Source organism: Bufo bufo, chromosome 9 (assembly GCF_905171765.1).
Source record: "Bufo bufo chromosome 9, aBufBuf1.1, whole genome shotgun sequence".
In the NCBI taxonomy this organism is placed as follows: Eukaryota; Metazoa; Chordata; class Amphibia; order Anura; family Bufonidae; genus Bufo; species Bufo bufo.
The window spans coordinates 7,038,487-7,057,944 of NC_053397.1; the positions used below are offsets into that span (position 1 = coordinate 7,038,487).

At 47.7% G+C, this 19,458-nt stretch overlaps 1 protein-coding gene across 1 annotated transcript in view; it reads left to right on the plus strand.

Moving 5' to 3' along the window:
* The first annotated feature begins 18,141 nt into the window (after positions 1-18,141).
* LOC120978441 (inter-alpha-trypsin inhibitor heavy chain H3-like) overlaps positions 18,142-19,458 on the plus strand; it is a 49,868-nt gene continuing 48,551 nt past the window's right edge. Inside the window, exon 1 of the mRNA XM_040406557.1 lies at positions 18,142-18,396. Coding sequence (XP_040262491.1) covers positions 18,316-18,396 — 81 coding nt within the window. The 5' untranslated portion in view covers positions 18,142-18,315. The remainder of the gene's footprint in view (positions 18,397-19,458) is intronic.

Here is a 19,458-nt window from a genome sequence, read left to right on the forward strand (position 1 = left end):
CTATGTGCTGGTTTTGTTACAAAGATCCAAACAGCAGTTTGTGCTTCAGAGCTGCTCTTCTTGTTGTAAAAAAGAGGCGCTGGAAGTCACTTTGGAGGCTGCACACAAGTATATAAGGGAGATTTCCGCTCAGAAGCCTACAGAGTAGTGAGTGCAGCTCTGGAGGATACTGGATAAAAGCTCATGCACACGACCGTTGGGTCCCCGCATGCGGACCCGTTCACTTGAATGGGGTCTGCTATCCACATCCGGCGGTCCGCACCGCAAAAAAGTAGTGCATGCATACATACTGGACAGAAAACCCATAGAAGCACTCCGTAGTGCCTCCGTTCCCCACCGGACTTCCGGATTGCAAACACATTAAAATGCAAAAACGTCCGGGACCCGTATATTGCGGTCGTGTTCATGAGCCCTAAGCAATATGTATACACACAGTGGCTTCACCAGCAGAATAGTGAGTGCAGCTCTGGAGTATAATACAGGATGTAACTCAGGATCAGTACAGGATAAGTAATGCATGTACACAGTGACTGCACCAGCAGAATAGTGAGTGCAGCTCTGGAGTATAATACAGGATATAACTCAGGATCAGTACAGGATAAGTAATGTATGTACACAGTGACTGCACCAGCAGAATAGTGAGTGCAGCTCCGGAGTATAATACAGGATGTAACTCAGGATCAGTACAGGATAAGTAATGTATGTACACAGTGACTGCACCAGCAGAATAGTGAGTGCAGCTCCGGAGTATAATACATGATGTAACTCAGGATCAGTACAGGATAAGTAATGTATGTACACAGTGACTGCACCAGCAGAATAGTGAGTGCAGCTCCGGAGTATAATACATGATGTAACTCAGGATCAGTACAGGATAAGTAATGTATGTACACAGTGACTGCACCAGCAGAATAGTGACTGAAGCTCTGGAGTATAATGCAGGATGTAACTCAGGATCAGTACAGGATAAGTAATGTATGTACACAGTGACTGCACCAGCAGAATAGTGAGTGCAGCTCTGGAGTATAATACAGGATGTAACTCAGGATCAGTACATGATAAGTAATGTATGTGCACAGTGACTGCACCAGCAGAATAGTGAGTGCAGCTCTGGAGTATAATACAGGATGTAACTCAGGATCAGTACATGATAAGTAATGTATGTACACAGTGACTGCACCAGCAGAATAGTGAGTGCAGCTCTAAAGTATAATACAGGATGTAACTCAGGATCAGTACAGGATAAGTAATGTATGTACACAGTGACTGCACCAGCAGAATAGTGAGTGCAGCTCTGGAGTATAATACAGGATGTAACTCAGGATCAGTACAGGATAAGTAATGTATGTACACAGTGACTGCACCAGCAGAATACTAAGTGCAGCTCTGGAGTATAATACAGGATGTAACTCAGGATCAGTACAGGATAAGTAATGTATGTACACAGTGACTGCACCAGCAGAATAGTGAGTACAGCTCTGGAGTATAATGCAGGATGTAACTCAGGATCAGTACAGGATAAGTAATGTAATATATATACACAGTGACTGCACCAGCAGAATAGTGAGTGCAGCTCCGGAGTATAATACAGGATGTAACTCAGGATCAGTACAGGATAAGTAATGTATGTACACAGTGACTGCACCAGCAGAATAGTGAGTGCAGCTCTGGAGTATAATACAAGATGTAACTCAGGATCAGTACAGGATAAGTAATGTATGTACACAGTGACTGCACCAGCAGAATAGTGAGCGCAGCTCTGGAGTATAATACAGGATGTAACTCAGGATCGGTACAGGATAAGTAATGCATGTACACAGTGACTGCATCAGCAGAATAGTGAGTGCAGCTCTGGAGTATAATACAGGATGTAACTCAGGATCAGTACAGGATAAGTAATGTATGTACACAGTGACTGCACCAGCAGAATAGTGAGTGCAGCTCTGGAGTATAATACAGGATGTAACTCAGGATCAGTACAGGATAAGTAATGTATGTACACAGTGACTGCACCAGCAGAATAGTGAGTGCAGCTCTGGAGTATAATACAGGATGTAACTCAAGATCAGTACAGGATAAGTAATGTATGTACACAGTGACTGCACCAGCAGAATAGTGAGTGCAGCTCTGGAGTATAATACAGGATGTAACTCAGGATCAGTACAGGATAAGTAATGTATGTACACAGTGACTGCACCAGCAGAATAGTGAGTGCAGCTCTGGAGTATAATACAGGATGTAACTCAGGATCAGTACAGGATAAGTAATGTATGTACACAGTGACTGCACCAGCAGAATAGTGAGTGCAGCTCTGGAGTATAATACAGGATGTAACTCAGGATCAGTGCAGGATAAGTAATGTATGTACACAGTGACTGCACCGGCAGAATAGTGAGTGAAGCTCTGGAGTATAATATAGGATGTAACTCAGGATCAGTACATGATAAGTAATGTATGTGCACAGTGACTGCACCAGCAGAATAGTGAGTGCAGCTCTGGAGTATAATACAGGATGTAACTCAGGATCAGTACAGGATAAGTAATGTATGTACACAGTGACTGCACCAGCAGAATAGTGAGTGCAGCTCTGGAGTATAATACAGGATGTAACTCAGGATCAGTACAGGATAAGTAATGTATGTACACAGTGACTGCACCAGCAGAATAGTGAGTGCAGCTCTGGAGTATAATACAGGATGTAACTCAGGATCAGTACAGGATAAGTAATGTATGTACACAGTGACTGCACCAGCAGAATAGTGAGTGCAGCTCTGGAGTATAATACAGGATGTAACTCAGGATCAGTACAGGATAAGTAATGTATGTACACAGTGACTGCACCAGCAGAATAGTGAGTGCAGCTCTGGAGTATAATACAGGATGTAACTCAGGATCAGTACAGGATAAGTAATGTATGTACACAGTGACTGCACCAGCAGAATAGTGAGTGCAGCTCTGGAGTATAATACAGGATGTAACTCAGGATCAGTACAGGATAAGTAATGTATGTACACAGTGACTGCACCAGCAGAATAGTGAGTGCAGCTCTGGAGTATAATACAGGATGTAACTCAGGATCAGTACAGGATAAGTAATGTATGTACACAGTGACTGCACCAGCAGAATAGTGAGTGCAGCTCTGGAGTATAATACAGGATGTAACTCAGGATCAGTACAGGATAAGTAATGTATGTACACAGTGACTGCACCAGCAGAATAGTGAGTGCAGCTCTGGAGTATAATACAGGATGTAACTCAGGATCAGTACAGGATAAGTAATGTATGTACACAGTGACTGCACCAGCAGAATAGTGAGTGCAGCTCTGGAGTATAATACAGGATGTAACTCAGGATCAGTACAGGATAAGTAATGTATGTACACAGTGACTGCACCAGCAGAATAGTGAGTGCAGCTCCGGAGTATAATACAGGATGTAACTCAGGATCAGTACAGGATAAGTAATGTATGTACACAGTGACTGCACCAGCAGAATAGTGAGTGCAGCTCTGGAGTATAATACAGGATGTAACTCAGGATCAGTACAGGATAAGTAATGTATGTACACAGTGACTGCACCAGCAGAATAGTGAGTGCAGCTCTGGAGTATAATACAGGATGTAACTCAGGATCAGTACAGGATAAGTAATGTATGTACACAGTGACTGCACCAGCAGAATAGTGAGTGCAGCTCTGGAGTATAATACAGGATGTAACTCAGGATCAGTACAGGATAAGTAATGTATGTACACAGTGACTGCACCAGCAGAATAGTGAGTGCAGCTCTGGAGTATAATACAAGATGTAACTCAGGATCAGTACAGGATAAGTAATGTATGTACACAGTGACTGCACCAGCAGAATAGTGAGCGCAGCTCTGGAGTATAATACAGGATGTAACTCAGGATCGGTACAGGATAAGTAATGCATGTACACAGTGACTGCACCAGCAGAATAGTGAGCGCAGCTCTGGAGTATAATACAGGATGTAACTCAGGATCAGTACAGGATAAGTAATGTATGTACACAGTGACTGCACCAGCAGAATAGTGAGTGCAGCTCTGGAGTATAATACAGGATGTAACTCAGGATCAGTACAGGATAAGTAATGTATGTACACAGTGACTGCACCAGCAGAATAGTGAGTGCAGCTCTGGAGTATAATACAGGATGTAACTCAGGATCAGTACAGGATAAGTAATGTATGTACACAGTGACTGCACCAGCAGAATAGTGAGTGCAGCTCTGGAGTATAATACAGGATGTAACTCAGGATCAGTACAGGATAAGTAATGTATGTACACAGTGACTGCACCAGCAGAATAGTGAGTGCAGCTCTGGAGTATAATACAGGATGTAACTCAGGATCAGTACAGGATAAGTAATGTATGTACACAGTGACTGCACCAGCAGAATAGTGAGTGCAGCTCTGGAGTATAATACAGGATGTAACTCAGGATCGGTACAGGATAAGTAATGTATGTACACAGTGACTGCACCAGCAGAATAGTGAGTGCAGCTCTGGAGTATAATACAGGATGTAACTCAGGATCAGTACAGGATAAGTAATGTATGTACACAGTGACTGCACCAGCAGAATAGTGAGTGCAGCTCTGGAGTATAATACAGGATGTAACTCAGGATCAGTACAGGATAAGTAATGTATGTACACAGTGACTGCACCAGCAGAATAGTGAGCGCAGCTCTGGAGTATAATACAGGATGTAACTCAGGATCGGTACAGGATAAGTAATGCATGTACACAGTGACTGCACCAGCAGAATAGTGAGCGCAGCTCTGGAGTATAATACAGGATGTAACTCAGGATCGGTACAGGATAAGTAATGTATGTACACAGTGACTGCACCAGCAGAATAGTGAGTGCAGCTCTGGAGTATAATACAGGATGTAACTCAGGATCAGTACAGGATAAGTAATGTATGTACACAGTGACTGCACCAGCAGAATAGTGAGTGCAGCTCTGGAGTATAATACAGGATGTAACTCAGGATCAGTACAGGATAAGTAATGTATGTACACAGTGACTGCACCAGCAGAATAGTGAGTGCAGCTCTGGAGTATAATACAGGATGTAACTCAGGATCAGTGCAGGATAAGTAATGTATGTACACAGTGACTGCACCAGCAGAATAGTGAGTGCAGCTCTGGAGTATAATACAGGATGTAACTCAGGATCAGTACAGGATAAGTAATGTATGTACAGTACATGGTGACTGATGCAGATACTCCCGGGGCGGATTGGCCATAGACCTTACAGGGAAATTTCCTGGTGGGCCGATGTCCGGGGGTCCACCCAAGCCCTCCTCTTGACCGCTGGCCAGGTACATAATGAGCTCTCAGCGGTAATTAACCCTGTGAGAATCAGAAACTCATATACCCCACCAGCGACCGCACATGCCCTCTGAATTCAACTGCTATGGCCGCACCTCACCTCCTAAGCCCCCCGCTCCATATCTTAGAGACAACTGGAGGAGGACAGAATATGGCAGCTAATGATGGCCACAACAGAAGGACAGCTTTTGGGGCGGTATATTGTGCTGCTCTGTGGTATATGTTTCTGCTGGGACGGTATTTTGCGCTATGGTATTGCTGGCCCTGACTATTTGTGTTGCCGTGCCTTCTGTCAATTTGAACACTCCTGAAAAATGAGGCCACTTTTAGTTTTTTTTTTTTCCAGGGCCACTTTAAGTTCCCAGTCCGTCCCTGGATTGTCCACACTTTACATGAACGTCCTGCCCCAGCATGTCAATCTGTATGTACAGCACAGGAGATACTGTAATGTGTGATCCAGGAAGACGCTGTCTCCCTCTGCTGGTGGTAAGGGATACTGCAGCATTTCCATGGACACTTTTCACTTCCCGTCATCTTCTATCTGCAGGTTTTATCGCTTATTATAATTTGCACGTGTCATTGTTGGCTGTACATTTAGAAGGAATGATATTACAGCCGAGCTCCAGGTATAACGGATAATACTGTGTCTAGGGCAGGAGCGTTCTAGTAAGGCCGTGTTCAGACGCTGCGGGCATGTTAGAGCTGCAGGGAAGTTTTTGCTCCGATTGTGGAAAAGTGTATTAATGCCGCATTGTGTGAACACAGCCTAAATGAAGCTGCACGGTACATGCTTGACCGCTGCTCCATATAAACTCATCTGCTAAGGTCATTTGGGTCGGGGGACCCTTTCTGACTACTTGGGGGGGGGGGGGGGGTAGTTGAGTCCCATCCGTTCTAACACTCGGTAACAACCCAGAGGATAGAAGAGACTGTTTACACTGGAGCCTTAAAGGGGTTTTCCAGGTGTTAAATATTGAGGACGTATCCTCAGGATAGGAGCAGCCTCCTCGCAGCGCCGTACATTGTATAGTGGCCGTGCTTGGTATTGCAGCCCAGGCTCATTCACTTGAAAGAGACCGAGTTGCACATAGGTCATGTGACCGATGAAGATGACATCACTGGCCTAGTATAAGTCCATGGCCCCCATCAGACCACCGCTGTCTCTTCAAATCAGTGCGGAGTCGGACTCCCAATTAGGAGGTTAGGTCACTAATATCAAGATCTCAAACAACCACTTTAAAGGGGGCTTCAACCTTTTAGTTATGGGGGTGATCTACCCTCCGGATAGCTTATCAAATCTATTGGGGTCCCACTGTCTGCAGCAGCCTCCAGTAGGCTCCATCCCCTGTGTAGCGGCCATGCCAGGTTAACATTAACACGAATGGGAGCCAAGATGCAGTACCTGGCATCGCCACTGCACTGTGGAGGGCGCCTTCTGCTTCCAGCGCCGCCCACTGTCATGATGCTTGGGGGTGTCAGACCCCCACCTATGTGATACTGTCTTGAGGATACGTCATTAGTATCTCCAAGGTGGAAAACGAGCGCCGATTGGCCCCTGTGTAAAAGGGCCCAGCCTGTAACCTGCGGAGAGCACCTGAACTCTGAGCCAGGGCGCTGGTACTTACCTCTGGTGGTTTTGGGGTCTCTTTAGAATCAGTTCCTTCAGGTCTTTAAAGGGGTTGGTCCCATGTTCCCGTCCTGATGGTAGACCGAGCCTGCGCCCTGCCACCCAATTCATTCCCTAAGGCAGTGCTGGAGTATCCGGGTACAGCGCTCGGCGATTTCCAGTAGTCCTATAGAGGATGCTCACAAAAAGTTTGGGAAATTTGGCTTTTGGGTGAAATTTTTGGAAAGATTTACAAATTCTGGCGCCACAAAATGTCAGTGTCTCAAGAACTTGTCACATGGCCTTGAGCATCAATTCCAGCCCGACAACGACGTCTTCTGCTGTTCACACATCGACTTACTGTCTGCTGAGGCATGGCACCCCACTCTTCTTGAAGGGCGGCCCTCAGGTCATTGAGGTACAGAGTTACGCGCCTTTACACGGCGACTCAGCTGATTTCAGAGGTTTTCAATGGGATTCAGGTCTGGAGAAAGTGCAGGCCGCTCCATTTGAGGTCCCCAGGAGCCGCTCCCTAATGATGTGACCTTGATGAGCTGGAGCCACTGTCCTCCATGAAGATGACATTAGGCCTGTGTTGTTCCTGCTGCGGTCAGGTACCTTGCAGGTCGTCTAGAACGCAGACCACGCTGATGTAAACAGTTTCCAATGGTCTGAGGTGACACTTGGTGCCTCTTACCTCCCCTAAATGTGCCTGAAGTTGTGTGGCATTCGTCATCCGGTTCCGCAGGACATTGTTCACAGTGAAGCGGTCATCAGTGTGGGATGTGGCCACAGGACGTCCCCTTCTCTGCCTGTCTGTGACTCTTCCAGTCTCTGTATCTCTTATACAACCTGCTGATGACTCTCTGTGACACTGTAAGCTCAGGGGCCTCTTCCATCTGAGATGGCTTGAAGCCTCGCAAGGGCGAGGTAATGTTCATCAATTGTTAGGTGTCGTCTTGGTCTCATGATGTCACAATGTGAGCAGCGTGATGAGGAGGACTCTTTAATACCAATTCTAATTGAAGAAGGACATTTATTGGGCGATTCATGGATCAAATACCTGGTGTGAATTTTGCCGTTAAGCTCCTTGTTAGAGAACAGCAAGTTGTGCAGAAAGTCCTGAAACACTGAACAGCTGGACATGTGCATCCGGAAGGTCAGAGAAGGTCACATTAACTTCACCTGTAAAGGTCAGAGGGCATTTTAGGTTCACCCTGAGATTTCACCCACAAAGCGAACATCCCGGACTGTTTGTGAGTGGGGCAGGAGGGGGTCCGACACCCAGCGCCCCCAAGCATCATGGCAGTCGTCGGAGTTGTACTCTCCCGTACAGGCGCCGTTTCCACTGAACTCCACGCTGCCATTTCCCAGGAATACGCGTGCGCACAGAGCACGTCTGGACAGGCAAAAAAACGCCGCCGTGAACCTGGACAAATCCTCTCCGGAATCCCGTCATGTTGGACTGATGGACACCGAGATACAAAAAACATCAGTGTTTTTCTGGAACTTTGATGGAACAGAACAAGAAAAGACGTGGCATAAGTGCGAACAGCGCCTGATACAGGGTGTGATCGCAGACGTGGGCTGCGGGCTTCACTGTACGGCTCGGTCTACACGCCGACAGCGCACAACCACACTGCAACATTTGGAGCGCAACATTTTTTATAATGGCAGTCTATGGTGTCGCACTGCAACATGCTGCGACTGCGAGGCAACAGTCGCAGAAAAATCCACCTCAAATGTTGCGTCTCAGTCGCAGTATGTTGCAGTGCGACACCATAGACTGCCATTATAAAAATTGTTGCGCGACATTAGTGCGACAAATGTCGTAGTGTAGACGGAGCTTAATGGAACTGACCAGAATGTAAAACGGAGCCGCCGTCACCTCCTCCTCCACTTGCGGAATGTTACTTCCGGAACCATCCAGCGGTGACTTCCGTTCCCAGGGGACGTATTTATCGCTGCACCTCGGCTGAGTAATTTCCCGGCGTGCTTTGCGTCCTGTCTTTCTCTTCCGGTTTGTGATTGTAGCTGAGAAGCGGTGAGTGCGGCCATGGGGCTGAGAATCCGGGGTCATCCGCGGCTGTGGAGCCCGGCACCGGGGGGGAGTCACACCGGGGCCGTCACAGGACACAGCCCGGGGCCGGAGATCCGGATATCTCCCGGGTTATAGAGCGGATCACAGCCGCCCGGTGCGGGGGTCCCTGCAGGGTTCGGGGGGGCTCTGCTCCCGCTGTTACCAGGGGACGCCGGGCAGGTGTTATGTATCGGGTTGTGTTCACACATGCACTTGTGCTGCGTCCATATCTGCGTTTGTTTTGTTTCTTGACTCGTTGCTCACGTCGTCGACATCTGCAGCAAATCCTCCGTCCGGTCTCGTCCCCCCCAGAATTTGATGTGGATTCTCTGCCAAAAAAACCCGCTCTGACTCTTCATCCCATTGAAATCAATGAAGCCGCACGTCTCGTGGCCGGGAGGACGTGGACTTCCTTGGCGCGGTCTCTGCAGTGGGGGCGTCCGCTCAGTAGGGGGCAGCTTTTTGGCACAACATCCGCACCAAGTTCTGCCGGCTGAAGACTGTGCCCGTGGCTCGGAGCGGCGCCGCGCCGACCGGTTTGCATTATAAAAGAGACCGGGGGAGATTTATCAAAACTTCTGTAAAGTAGAACTGGTGAAGTCGCCCATAGCAACCGATCAGATTCTGCCTTTCAATTTCCAAAGGAGCTGTGAGCCCTGGAATCCGGTTGCTATGGACAACTAAGCCGGTTTGATGACCCCCCTCCCCCCCCTCTTAGTTTTAGCTTTAAGCACTGCATTAGACGCCGCACTGTGTGACCGCAGCCCAACGTTACCAGAAACCTGCCTGCGGACCTCAGGGCGACATCCTGCAGATTCCATCGTACTTTGCGGAGGCTGTAAACGCGGCAGATCTTCCGGATGTAAAATCTGTGACGTTTCCGCTTTGTGATGATGTAGCCTTGGGGGCGCAGCACAGGGCGGTCCCGGCTGTAGATGTGGAGCATTGTCTCTGTACCTGACGTACTGACGAGCTGTGACTATTTGTCTGCAGGATTCATCATGGCAAAGTCCAAGAACCACACAACTCACAACCAGTGTAAGTGCGGCCCCCCGGCCTTGTGCCCAAGCCCCCCACTCGCCCAGAATCCCCATCGGCGATAATAAATCCTGTTCATTGTATTTTTACAGCTCGTAAATGGCACAGAAATGGCATCAAGAAGCCCCGGTCTACGAGATACGAGTCTCTTAAAGGGGTAAGTGTCCACCTATACCCGGCCGTCCGTAGATACTTACAGCGAGGTTCTCGGCCGTGCGGTTTTTACAGGTGACAATTATTTTACAAGTGTCACCTGTAAAAACTGCATCAGCAGCCGGCAGCAGTTTATTGTAACGGCGCTTTGCTGCACCATGGGAATGTCTCGCGTAGCGGACGTACTGCGGATTTGTCATTTGGGTGTGTGTTACAGAAGCAAAGTGGGCGACAATTTACGAAATCTCATCCGCAGGGAAAAAATTACGTGGAAATTGACCTGCCGTGCGGATTTTAAATTCTTAGCCATCAATGTTGCATTTGTGCCGTGTAGAGATAAGTCCGCGACAACCTCCGCGCGTGAACTCGCCTCAATCCTCTTCACAGCAGATTCTGTCTTTCTGTCTTTCTGTTGTTTGCCCCCAATATGGACGTCCCCCAGATCTGTGACTTGTGCTGTCACCAGATCATCAGTTCATGGACAGCGATACTTGAAGCTCTCCAGCATCCAGGGGTTTAATAACACTGCTCCCTCACTTCCGAATCGCCATCTTAGGATCCCTGCTTGCTGTAAGGAAACATCACAGAGTGGGGTTTGTCACTGTGTATCGGTGCAGTTGAGAGCTGTCATCTGTCCAGATTAGAGAGGGATTTGTGCTGCGGTTGTGCTTGGCTCCCATCAGTTGATGCACATTTAGCAACCATTTGATCCATTTCTGTCTAGGGTTGTTTCGGGTATCGAATTTTCTATACCCAATCGATACTTTTGTCTGGTATCGACCTCGATACTGGGATTTGCCTTTTTTTCAATACGACGCTTTGCTATTGCGCAGTCTAGTATCAGAGAACATGGAGCGCACTGCTGTCAGTGCGCTCCATGTTCTCCTCAGCAGCACAGGGGAGAAGGAAGCAGTCTCTCCCAACCCCCTGTGCCGCTGCCACCAATGGGGAGAGAGGGGCGGGCACACTGAGGGGTTAACTGCCGCTGATTGCAGCTCCCCGCCAGCACCCGTCTCCTGGATTTGTATTAAGCGTACACTTTCATTGGTGGCACAGTGCCTCCGCCCCTCTCTCCTCATTGGTGGCAGCGGTGCCGCACCCGCCTCCTGTAGTAAATGTTAATGATCATTGGTGGCCACAGGGTCCCCTCCCCTCCTCCTTATCGGTGGTGCAGTGGCAGCTTCTGATCGGAGCCCCAGCAGTGTAATCCCGGGGCTCCGATCGGTTGCCATAGCAGCCAGGACACTACTGAAGCCGTCCATGGCTGCCATGGTAATCTCCCTGCTGCTGTGTGCACAGGGACAGTGTGAGATCCTCTGCACCCTAATAGATCTCCGTCAGGGTGAATAGGACAAGGGATGAAAGTATCCCAGGTTCTAGCCCCATAAGGGGCTAATAGTTATTATATAAAAAGTAAAAAAAATAATAATAATTTTAGTATAAATTACCCCCTTTCCCAATTTTACATATAAATAAACATATTACATATCGCCACGTCTGAAAAGTTCAAACTATTAAAATATTTTTTAAAAAAAGTCCTATGCGGTGAACGCTGTAACAGAAAAATAAATACTGCACGATTCGCTTTTTTTTTTTTTTTGTTCTTGTGACGGATCAGAAGAACGGAAAATGAAGTGGTGATGTGCCTTAGGTCTCATGCACACGGCCGTTGTGCGCCCGTTACATGCATTGGGGACCGCAATGTCTGTGGGACGGATCGAGACCCATTCAACTTGAATGGGTCCGTGATCCGTCTACACCCCAAGGCTCAAAGGTAAAAAAGAATAGAGGCAGCGCCTCCGGTGTAAAACCGCGCAGCCAGTCGGGGTTATAATGTGAGCTAAGTTAAAGAGGACCTTTCACCAGAAAAAAGCATCTAAACTGACTATACAGACGTGTAGAGCGGCGCCCAGGGATCTCCCTGCACTTACTGCTATCCCCGGGCGCCGCTCCGTTCTCCGGTTATAGCCTCCGGTATCTTCATAGTTAGGCTCCACCCAGGGGAACCTGTCGGCGTCTTTCTCCTATGCTGTAGCGCTGGCCAATCGCAGGGCTCAGCTCGTAGCCTGAGAGTTTTTTTTTTTTCTTCTCTCGGGCTATGAGCTGAGCCCTGCGATTGGCCAGCGCTACAGCATAGGAGAAAGACGCCGGGAGGTTCCCCTGGGTGGAGCCTAACTATGAAGATACCGGAGGCTATAACCGGAGAACGGAGCGGCCCCCGGGGATAGCAGTAAGTGCAGGGGGATCCCTGGGCGCCGCTCTACACGTCTGTATAGTCAGTTTAGATGCTTTATTCTGGTGAAAGGTCATCTTTAAGGTGCCTTTCACATGAGCAAGTTTTCCCGCGCCTGTGCGATGCACCCACACTGAATCCTGACACACTAATTATTATTATTTTTTTTTCATGCATCTTTTCTGCGTTGTGTGAGAATCGCAGCACGTTTTATATTCTGCGTTTTCAATGCAACCAAAGAGAATGGGGCATCAGTGAAAAACGCATGGTTTTAGTCTGGATCTAATCGCGTTTTTCACTGATTGTTGCTCAGAGATGTTTGTAAAACATGTGAAAAACGGATTGCTCCTGCATGGAAAAAGCAGTTTCACTGAACGCGTCCGGACACAATCCGTATTGTTCGTGTGAAGGAGGTCCTAACCCTCGCGTTTTTCTCTTGTGCCGCCTTCAGTGTCTATATATGTCCATCTCCAGCGGATGTTTGCTGCATGTGCAGATCTGCTCCGTGCTGCCGCCCTCGTCCAGGAGCCGTCACCGCTTCGTACGTGTCCAGTATGTTCAGAAAGGGAGAAGAAAATGCGCCTTTTCGGTGCTGCAGCAGCAGTAGGAGATCTTGGGCTTCATTCTTTTCTGGAATTATTTATTAAAAAGTCTAAAACGCGTTTTGAAGGCGAATTTCCATCAGATAAAATGCTTTACTTGATGGCGATTTGCTTTTAAAAGGCATTTTATACTTTTTAATCCAGAAAAGAGCCTGAAATCTACTCCTGACACCGCACCGAAAAACGTCCTGCATTTTCTTCTCTTTCCCAACTTGCCGGACGCGTACGAAGCAGTGACTGACAGATTTCCGAAGGGGAAGCCAGAGTCCATATCGGAATCACGTGCAACATGCAGATCTGCTGAAAACTTCTACATCTGAACGTACACGATTTAGGGTACATTCACACTTCTGCAACGTGTTTTGCGGATCCACAAAACACAGACAGCGGCAATGTGTGTTCCGCATTTTGAGGACCGCACATTGCCGTCACTAATAGAATATACCTATTTTTGTCGGCAATTGCGGGCAAAAATAGGACATGTTCTATTTTTTTCGGGAACGGAATTGCGGACGTGTGAATGGACCCTTAGTCAGGATATTGGCCGGTTTGTCATTTAAAGGGGATTTCCACCATTACTTTGTAACATGTCAGCGCCTGCGGGTGGTTGGTGAGGAGTTCAGGTCCCTGTAGGTCCTCTGAGAGGTGCCGTGTACAGCGCCCCCTAACGCCAGCTTATGACATTAACCCCTGGGGTCCGCACCGCCCCTCCGCCGGATGCCGACACGTGACCCGCCCCTTTATTTCCATGTGTGGGGGAGGGGATCTGCTGTCTCTTCTCATCACTCGCCACTTCTTCTGCTCAAGTTATTTTCTTGTATTTTTCAGGTTGATCCCAAGTTCCTGAGGAACATGCGCTTCGCCAAGAAACACAACAAAAAAGGAATGAAGAAGATGCTGGCGAACAACGCAAAAAACGCGAAATAGACGGGATGTCCCTGATGTTGTTAGAATAAAAAAAGACATATTCAATTGGTTGTTCTGCCGTTATTAGACGTCTGACCCGTTGGGGGAGCGTTTATTAAAGGTTTTACGCCACAATAGTTGTAAAACCGGAATGTTCTCAGTATTAATAATAAGGTACTTTTAACCCCGTAGTGACCACCCATATGACGGCATTTTACGGCAGTGACCACCCATATGACGGCATTTTACGGCGGACACTAAGGGGCCTTAGGCTGTGCCGCCTCTTTTTTACAGCGGTTCAGTCCAAGCACTGCACGGGTCCTCTGGGGAGCGGAGACCCGGCTCTCGCATGAGTCGCTGCCCTGCTCTAACAGCCTGGTCCAGCAGGAGTCTCCCTTCGGCACCCCACAAAATGCAAATCCGGGGTGCTGATGTGTGTGTGTGTGTGTGAAGGCTGTAGGCCCCAGACCAGCCTTGAGTAATCTCCAGCAGGCAGCGCATCTCTGGCGCAGCCTGCTGGTCAATGTCAGTATAGCTTTGCTATTAAAATGCAATGCACTGACTATAGGGATAGTGCATTGCATTTTAAAAGCAATCAAAAAACTGTCTGTTATAGTCTCTGGGACTATTAAGTGTTAAAAAAAAAACATTTATTCAATAAAAAAAAAATACACTTATTGTCAATGAAAAAATAGCAAAAAAAAAATCTGGTATTGCCGCGTCCGTAACAACGTGGATAACATAAATATCATGGAAATTATCCCCTACGGTGAACGCCTTTAAAAAAAAAAAAAAAAAAAAAGACAGAATTGCTCTTTTATTCTTGGTTGCCACCGAAAAAAAGTTAATAACAAGCGATCAAAAAGCGCAATTTACTCCAAACTGATACCAATGAAAAATATAAGTTGTTCCCCAAAAATCAAGCCCTTACACAACTCCATATAAAGAAAAATAAAAAGTTGTGGGTCTTGGGAAGCGGCAATGCAAAAACATTTTTTTTTCGTTTAAAAAAAGGGTTTTATTGCAAAGAAGTAGTAAAACATAAAAAAAATGTATTTGGTATCACTATAATCGTACTGACTTAGGCTACTTTCACACTTGCGTTTGAGGTTCCGCTTGTAGGCTCTCACAAGCGGCCCCGAACGGATCCGTTCATCCCCAATGCATTCTGAATAGATAAGGATCCGTTCAGAATGCATCAGTTTGGCCTCCATTCCGCTCAGCAGGCGGACACCCGAACGCAGCTTGCAGCGTTTTGGTGTCCGCCTGGCCGTGCGGAGCCAAACGGATCCGTCCTGACTTACAATGCAAGTCAATGCGGACGGATCCGTTTGACGTTGATACAATATGGTGCAATTGCAAACGGATTCGTCCCCCATTGACTTTCAATGTAAAGTCAGGAGTCCCTATTAATATACCATCGGATCAGAGTTTTCTCCAATCCGATGGTATATTTTTACTTGAAGCGTCCCCATCACCATGGGAACGCCTCTGTTAGAATATACCATCGGATTTGAGTTAGATCGTGAAAACTCAGATCCGACAGTATATTCTAACACAGAGGCGTTCCCATAGTGATGGGGACGCTTCAAGTTAGAATATACTAAGAACTGTGTACATGACTGCCCCTTGCTGCCTGGCAGCACCCGATCTCTTACGGGGGGCTTTGATCCACACAATTAACCTCTCAGGTGCCGCATTGATCGCTGCCACCAATGCTTTTAATGGGGGGGGTGTCTGCCCCCTGCTGCCTGGCCGCACCCGATCTCTTACAGGGGGCTGTGATCCGCACAATTTAACTGAGTTAATTGTGCGGATCTCAGCCCCCTGATCGGGTGCTGTCAGGCAGCAGGGGGCAGACACCCCCTCCTCCCCAGTATTAAAAGCATTGGTGGCAGCGATCAATGCGGCACCTGAGAGGTTAATTGTGTGGATCAAAGCCCCCCGTAAGAGATCGGGTGCTGCCAGGCAGCAAGGGGCAGTCATGTACACAGTTCTTAGTATATTCTAACTAGAAGCATCCCCATCACTATGGGAACGCCTCTGTGTTAGAATATACTGTTGGATATGAGTTTTCACGATTGTGAAAATCAGATCTGAAAAAGCTGTTATGCAGACGGATCCGCACTGAACGGATACAAGCGTTTGCATTATAGGTGCGGATCAGTCTGTGCAGATACCAGACGGATCCGTACCGAACGCAGGTGTGAAAGTAGCCTTAGAGACTAAAGATGTTATGTTGTTTATACCAAAAAATTAACTCCGTAAAACCTATAATGTAAAAAACCGCAGTGGCAGTATTGCTGGTTTTCCCATCTCCCTCCCAGAAAGAGTTAATCAGAATGTTGTGTACCCCAAAATGGCGCCATTAAAAACTACAACTTGTCCCACAAAAACAAGCCCTCATAAAGCTATATAGACAGAAAAATAAAAAAGTTATAGCTCTTGGAACATGACAATAAAAAAAGGAAGAAAAATGCTTGGTCAGTAAGGCCCAAAACAGGCTGGTCACTAAGGGGTTAATTAGCAGGAGACTGCAGAAGGGTTATAGGGGTTATCTAGAAAAAAAAGGATGACCTATCCTGAGGGAAGGTTATGTTTATCACATTGGCGGGCGTCTGAGTCCCGGCGCCAGTGCCGATCGGCTACTTCATTAAGCCACAGCGCTTACTGCTGCTCCACTACGGCTTACAGAGCACAGCGCCATACATTGTATAGTGGCAGTGCTTGGTATTGCAGCTCAGCACCATTGTCCTAAATGGGACTGAGCAGCACATAGGTCCTGTGACTGATGTACATTGGCCTTGGAATAAGCTTAAGCACTCATGGAGCGCCACTGATCGGCGGGGGTCCTGGTAGTCTGAGCCCCCTGAGGATAGGTAATCAATTCCTGGAAAACCCCTTTAATAAACTCCTGCTTGTTTTCAATGTAGTTCCTGAAAGCACATGAACAGGTGCGCTTTTGACATCTGTTCACATGATGCAGTACTGCGTGGGCTTAGGGTCCATTCACACGTCCGTAGTGCATTGCGGATCCACAATACACCCGGCCGCCCCCCCCCCCCCCCACAGAACTGCCTGCTCTTGTCTGCAATTGTGGATAAGAATAGGGCATGTTCTATATTGTTTTATTTTTTTTTCCCGGAGCTGCGGACCGGAAGAACGGGGTCGCACTCCAGAAAGCGCACTGTGTACTCTCCGCATCTATTCCTGCCCAATCGAGAATGAATGGGGGTCCGCACCCGTTCCGGATATTGCGGAACGGATTCAGACCCATTCCATGGACGTGTCAATGGAGCCTTACTGACAGCAGGGGAGCTGCTAGGTCGTCCTGTGTGGTGGTGCCGCCGCTGCACCAAATTAGAGTAGGTGCCCACTCGTAGCGGTGAGTGCGCGAATGCTGAGGCGATAATAGATCAGGGAAGGTGGCGGTGCCATCTGTGGTTTGTTTTTATATATTTTCAGTATAATTTGTGAAGTAGTCAGAAAAGACGTGGCCCCCCCCCCCCCCCCCCCCCCCCTACAGCCGGTGTAAACCTCAGTTTCTGGGGCACAGACATCTATGCGCCAACTTTAATTAGAGGTCTGTGTGTCTGTACGCGGTGAAATGGCTGCGCCCACAGATCTGCCCATGTGGACCTCCAGCCCGAGACGCCAGAACGCATGAAGGTGGAATCATTGTACAATGAGGATCGACAATTATCAATTTTCTCAAAACTGATACATTGTAACAAAACAAGTCATTTATTGAATAGCCCTCCTGAAGACCTGGTTTTATTCATTGACAGCAAACAGATCTTGAACCAAATAGTTTCAGAACTTTTCTGTCTTACAGTTTCCGCAAAACTTACATCTGTGGCAAATCCTCGTCGGTGTTCCCATTGTGCAGATGTTTTATGTTGCAGCAGGGGGAGCTAGCTCCTGATTAAACTGGTGCAGATCCCTGTGGGTGGGGGTCACAGGGCTTCGGGGGGGGGCGGCTCTTGCTTGGCTGTGTTGCCCGTTGGATACTGTGGTGGTCTAAAAATCAACGTCCTGTCAGAGGCTTGGGCGGACGCTGTGTCCCTCTCCCTGCTTTACACTGCAAGTAACAAGAATACATGGCCTTGATGTGGTGGTGGTTATAGTCCTGGTGTGCAGCACTGCTCTGGGCATTACACTCGGACAGGTCAGACCCGAAATCTTGGCAGCAGGATCGGCTTGGGCTGACGGCAAACATTTCTCTGGCTGCTGTTTACCTCTAATGTTCTAGTGGAGGCGCAGCAGCCTCGCACCTCGCGGGGGCCCCTGAGAGTCCAGTGACCGTGTTACTTTCCAGCAGCCACTACAGAGGGACACAGATTCGCCATGACGCTGGTCGGGTGCTGTCCTGTAGTCGCTGCTCTGCTCCTGATTCTATGTAACGCAGGACGTGGCCATGGCGCTGCGGTGAGTACAGAGTTCGGACAGGTCAGGCTTTCTAAATTAGAGAGGGGGACGCCCCGAAACCAGACCTGTGCTCCACACTATAGAAATGTCACAGCCCGATAGTATTCTATAATACTGTACAGGAATTATAAGTAAACCTGTACTTCTTAGAATCTGTGTCTGTATCTAATGAAGACAGCCTGCAGTGCAAAGTATGGAGTCTTTTTTTTTTCTTTCATTCTGGTTCCTATGGTTACGTCCTGTATTCCTTGTATGCAGTTTATATACTTTTTCCTGTACCTTATCCTGTGTATACTAGCACATACATTACTGTATTGCCTCATGCACACAACCATATGTATTTTGCGGTCCGTCTGTGTTGCATCGATAGGTTTTGTTGACTCATTGACTTCAATGGGTCCGTGGTCTGCATTTTGCAGCCGAGTATATGACATGTTCTACCTTTTTGCGGAATGGCGATATGGATGCAAAAAGCACACCGAAGTCAATGGGTCCACACAAAAAAATTATGGACAGCACGCAGACTGCGTCTGTATTTTGCAAAACGGACGTGGCTGTGTGTATGAGGCTTAAGTGTGTCCCTCAATGTCAATGAAATCTTCTAATCCTGCAGTTTTTACACTGAGCCTCACAATAGGCTGATGCTAACTGTTCTGCTTCTGAGCAGTCATCTCATAATGATCACTAGAGATGAGCATATTTCTCAAAAATCGTGCTAAAAACTGCTATTTCCGGGCTGCAGAGAGCCTGTATAGCGGTGTGGAACACTGTGCCTGTATAGCGGTGTAGAGCACTGTGCCTGTATAGCGGTGTAGAGCACTGTGCCTGTATAGCGTTGTAGAGCACTGTGCCTGTATAGCGGTGTAGAACACTGTGCCTGTATAGCGGTGTAGAGCACTGTGCCTGTATAGCGGTGTAGAGCACTGTGCCTGTATAGCGGTGTAGAGCACTGTGCCTGTATAGCGGTGTAGAGCACTGTGCCTGTATAGCGGTGTAGAACACTGTGCCTGTATAGCGGTGTAGAACACTGTGCCTGTATAGCGGTGTAGAGGACTGTGCCTG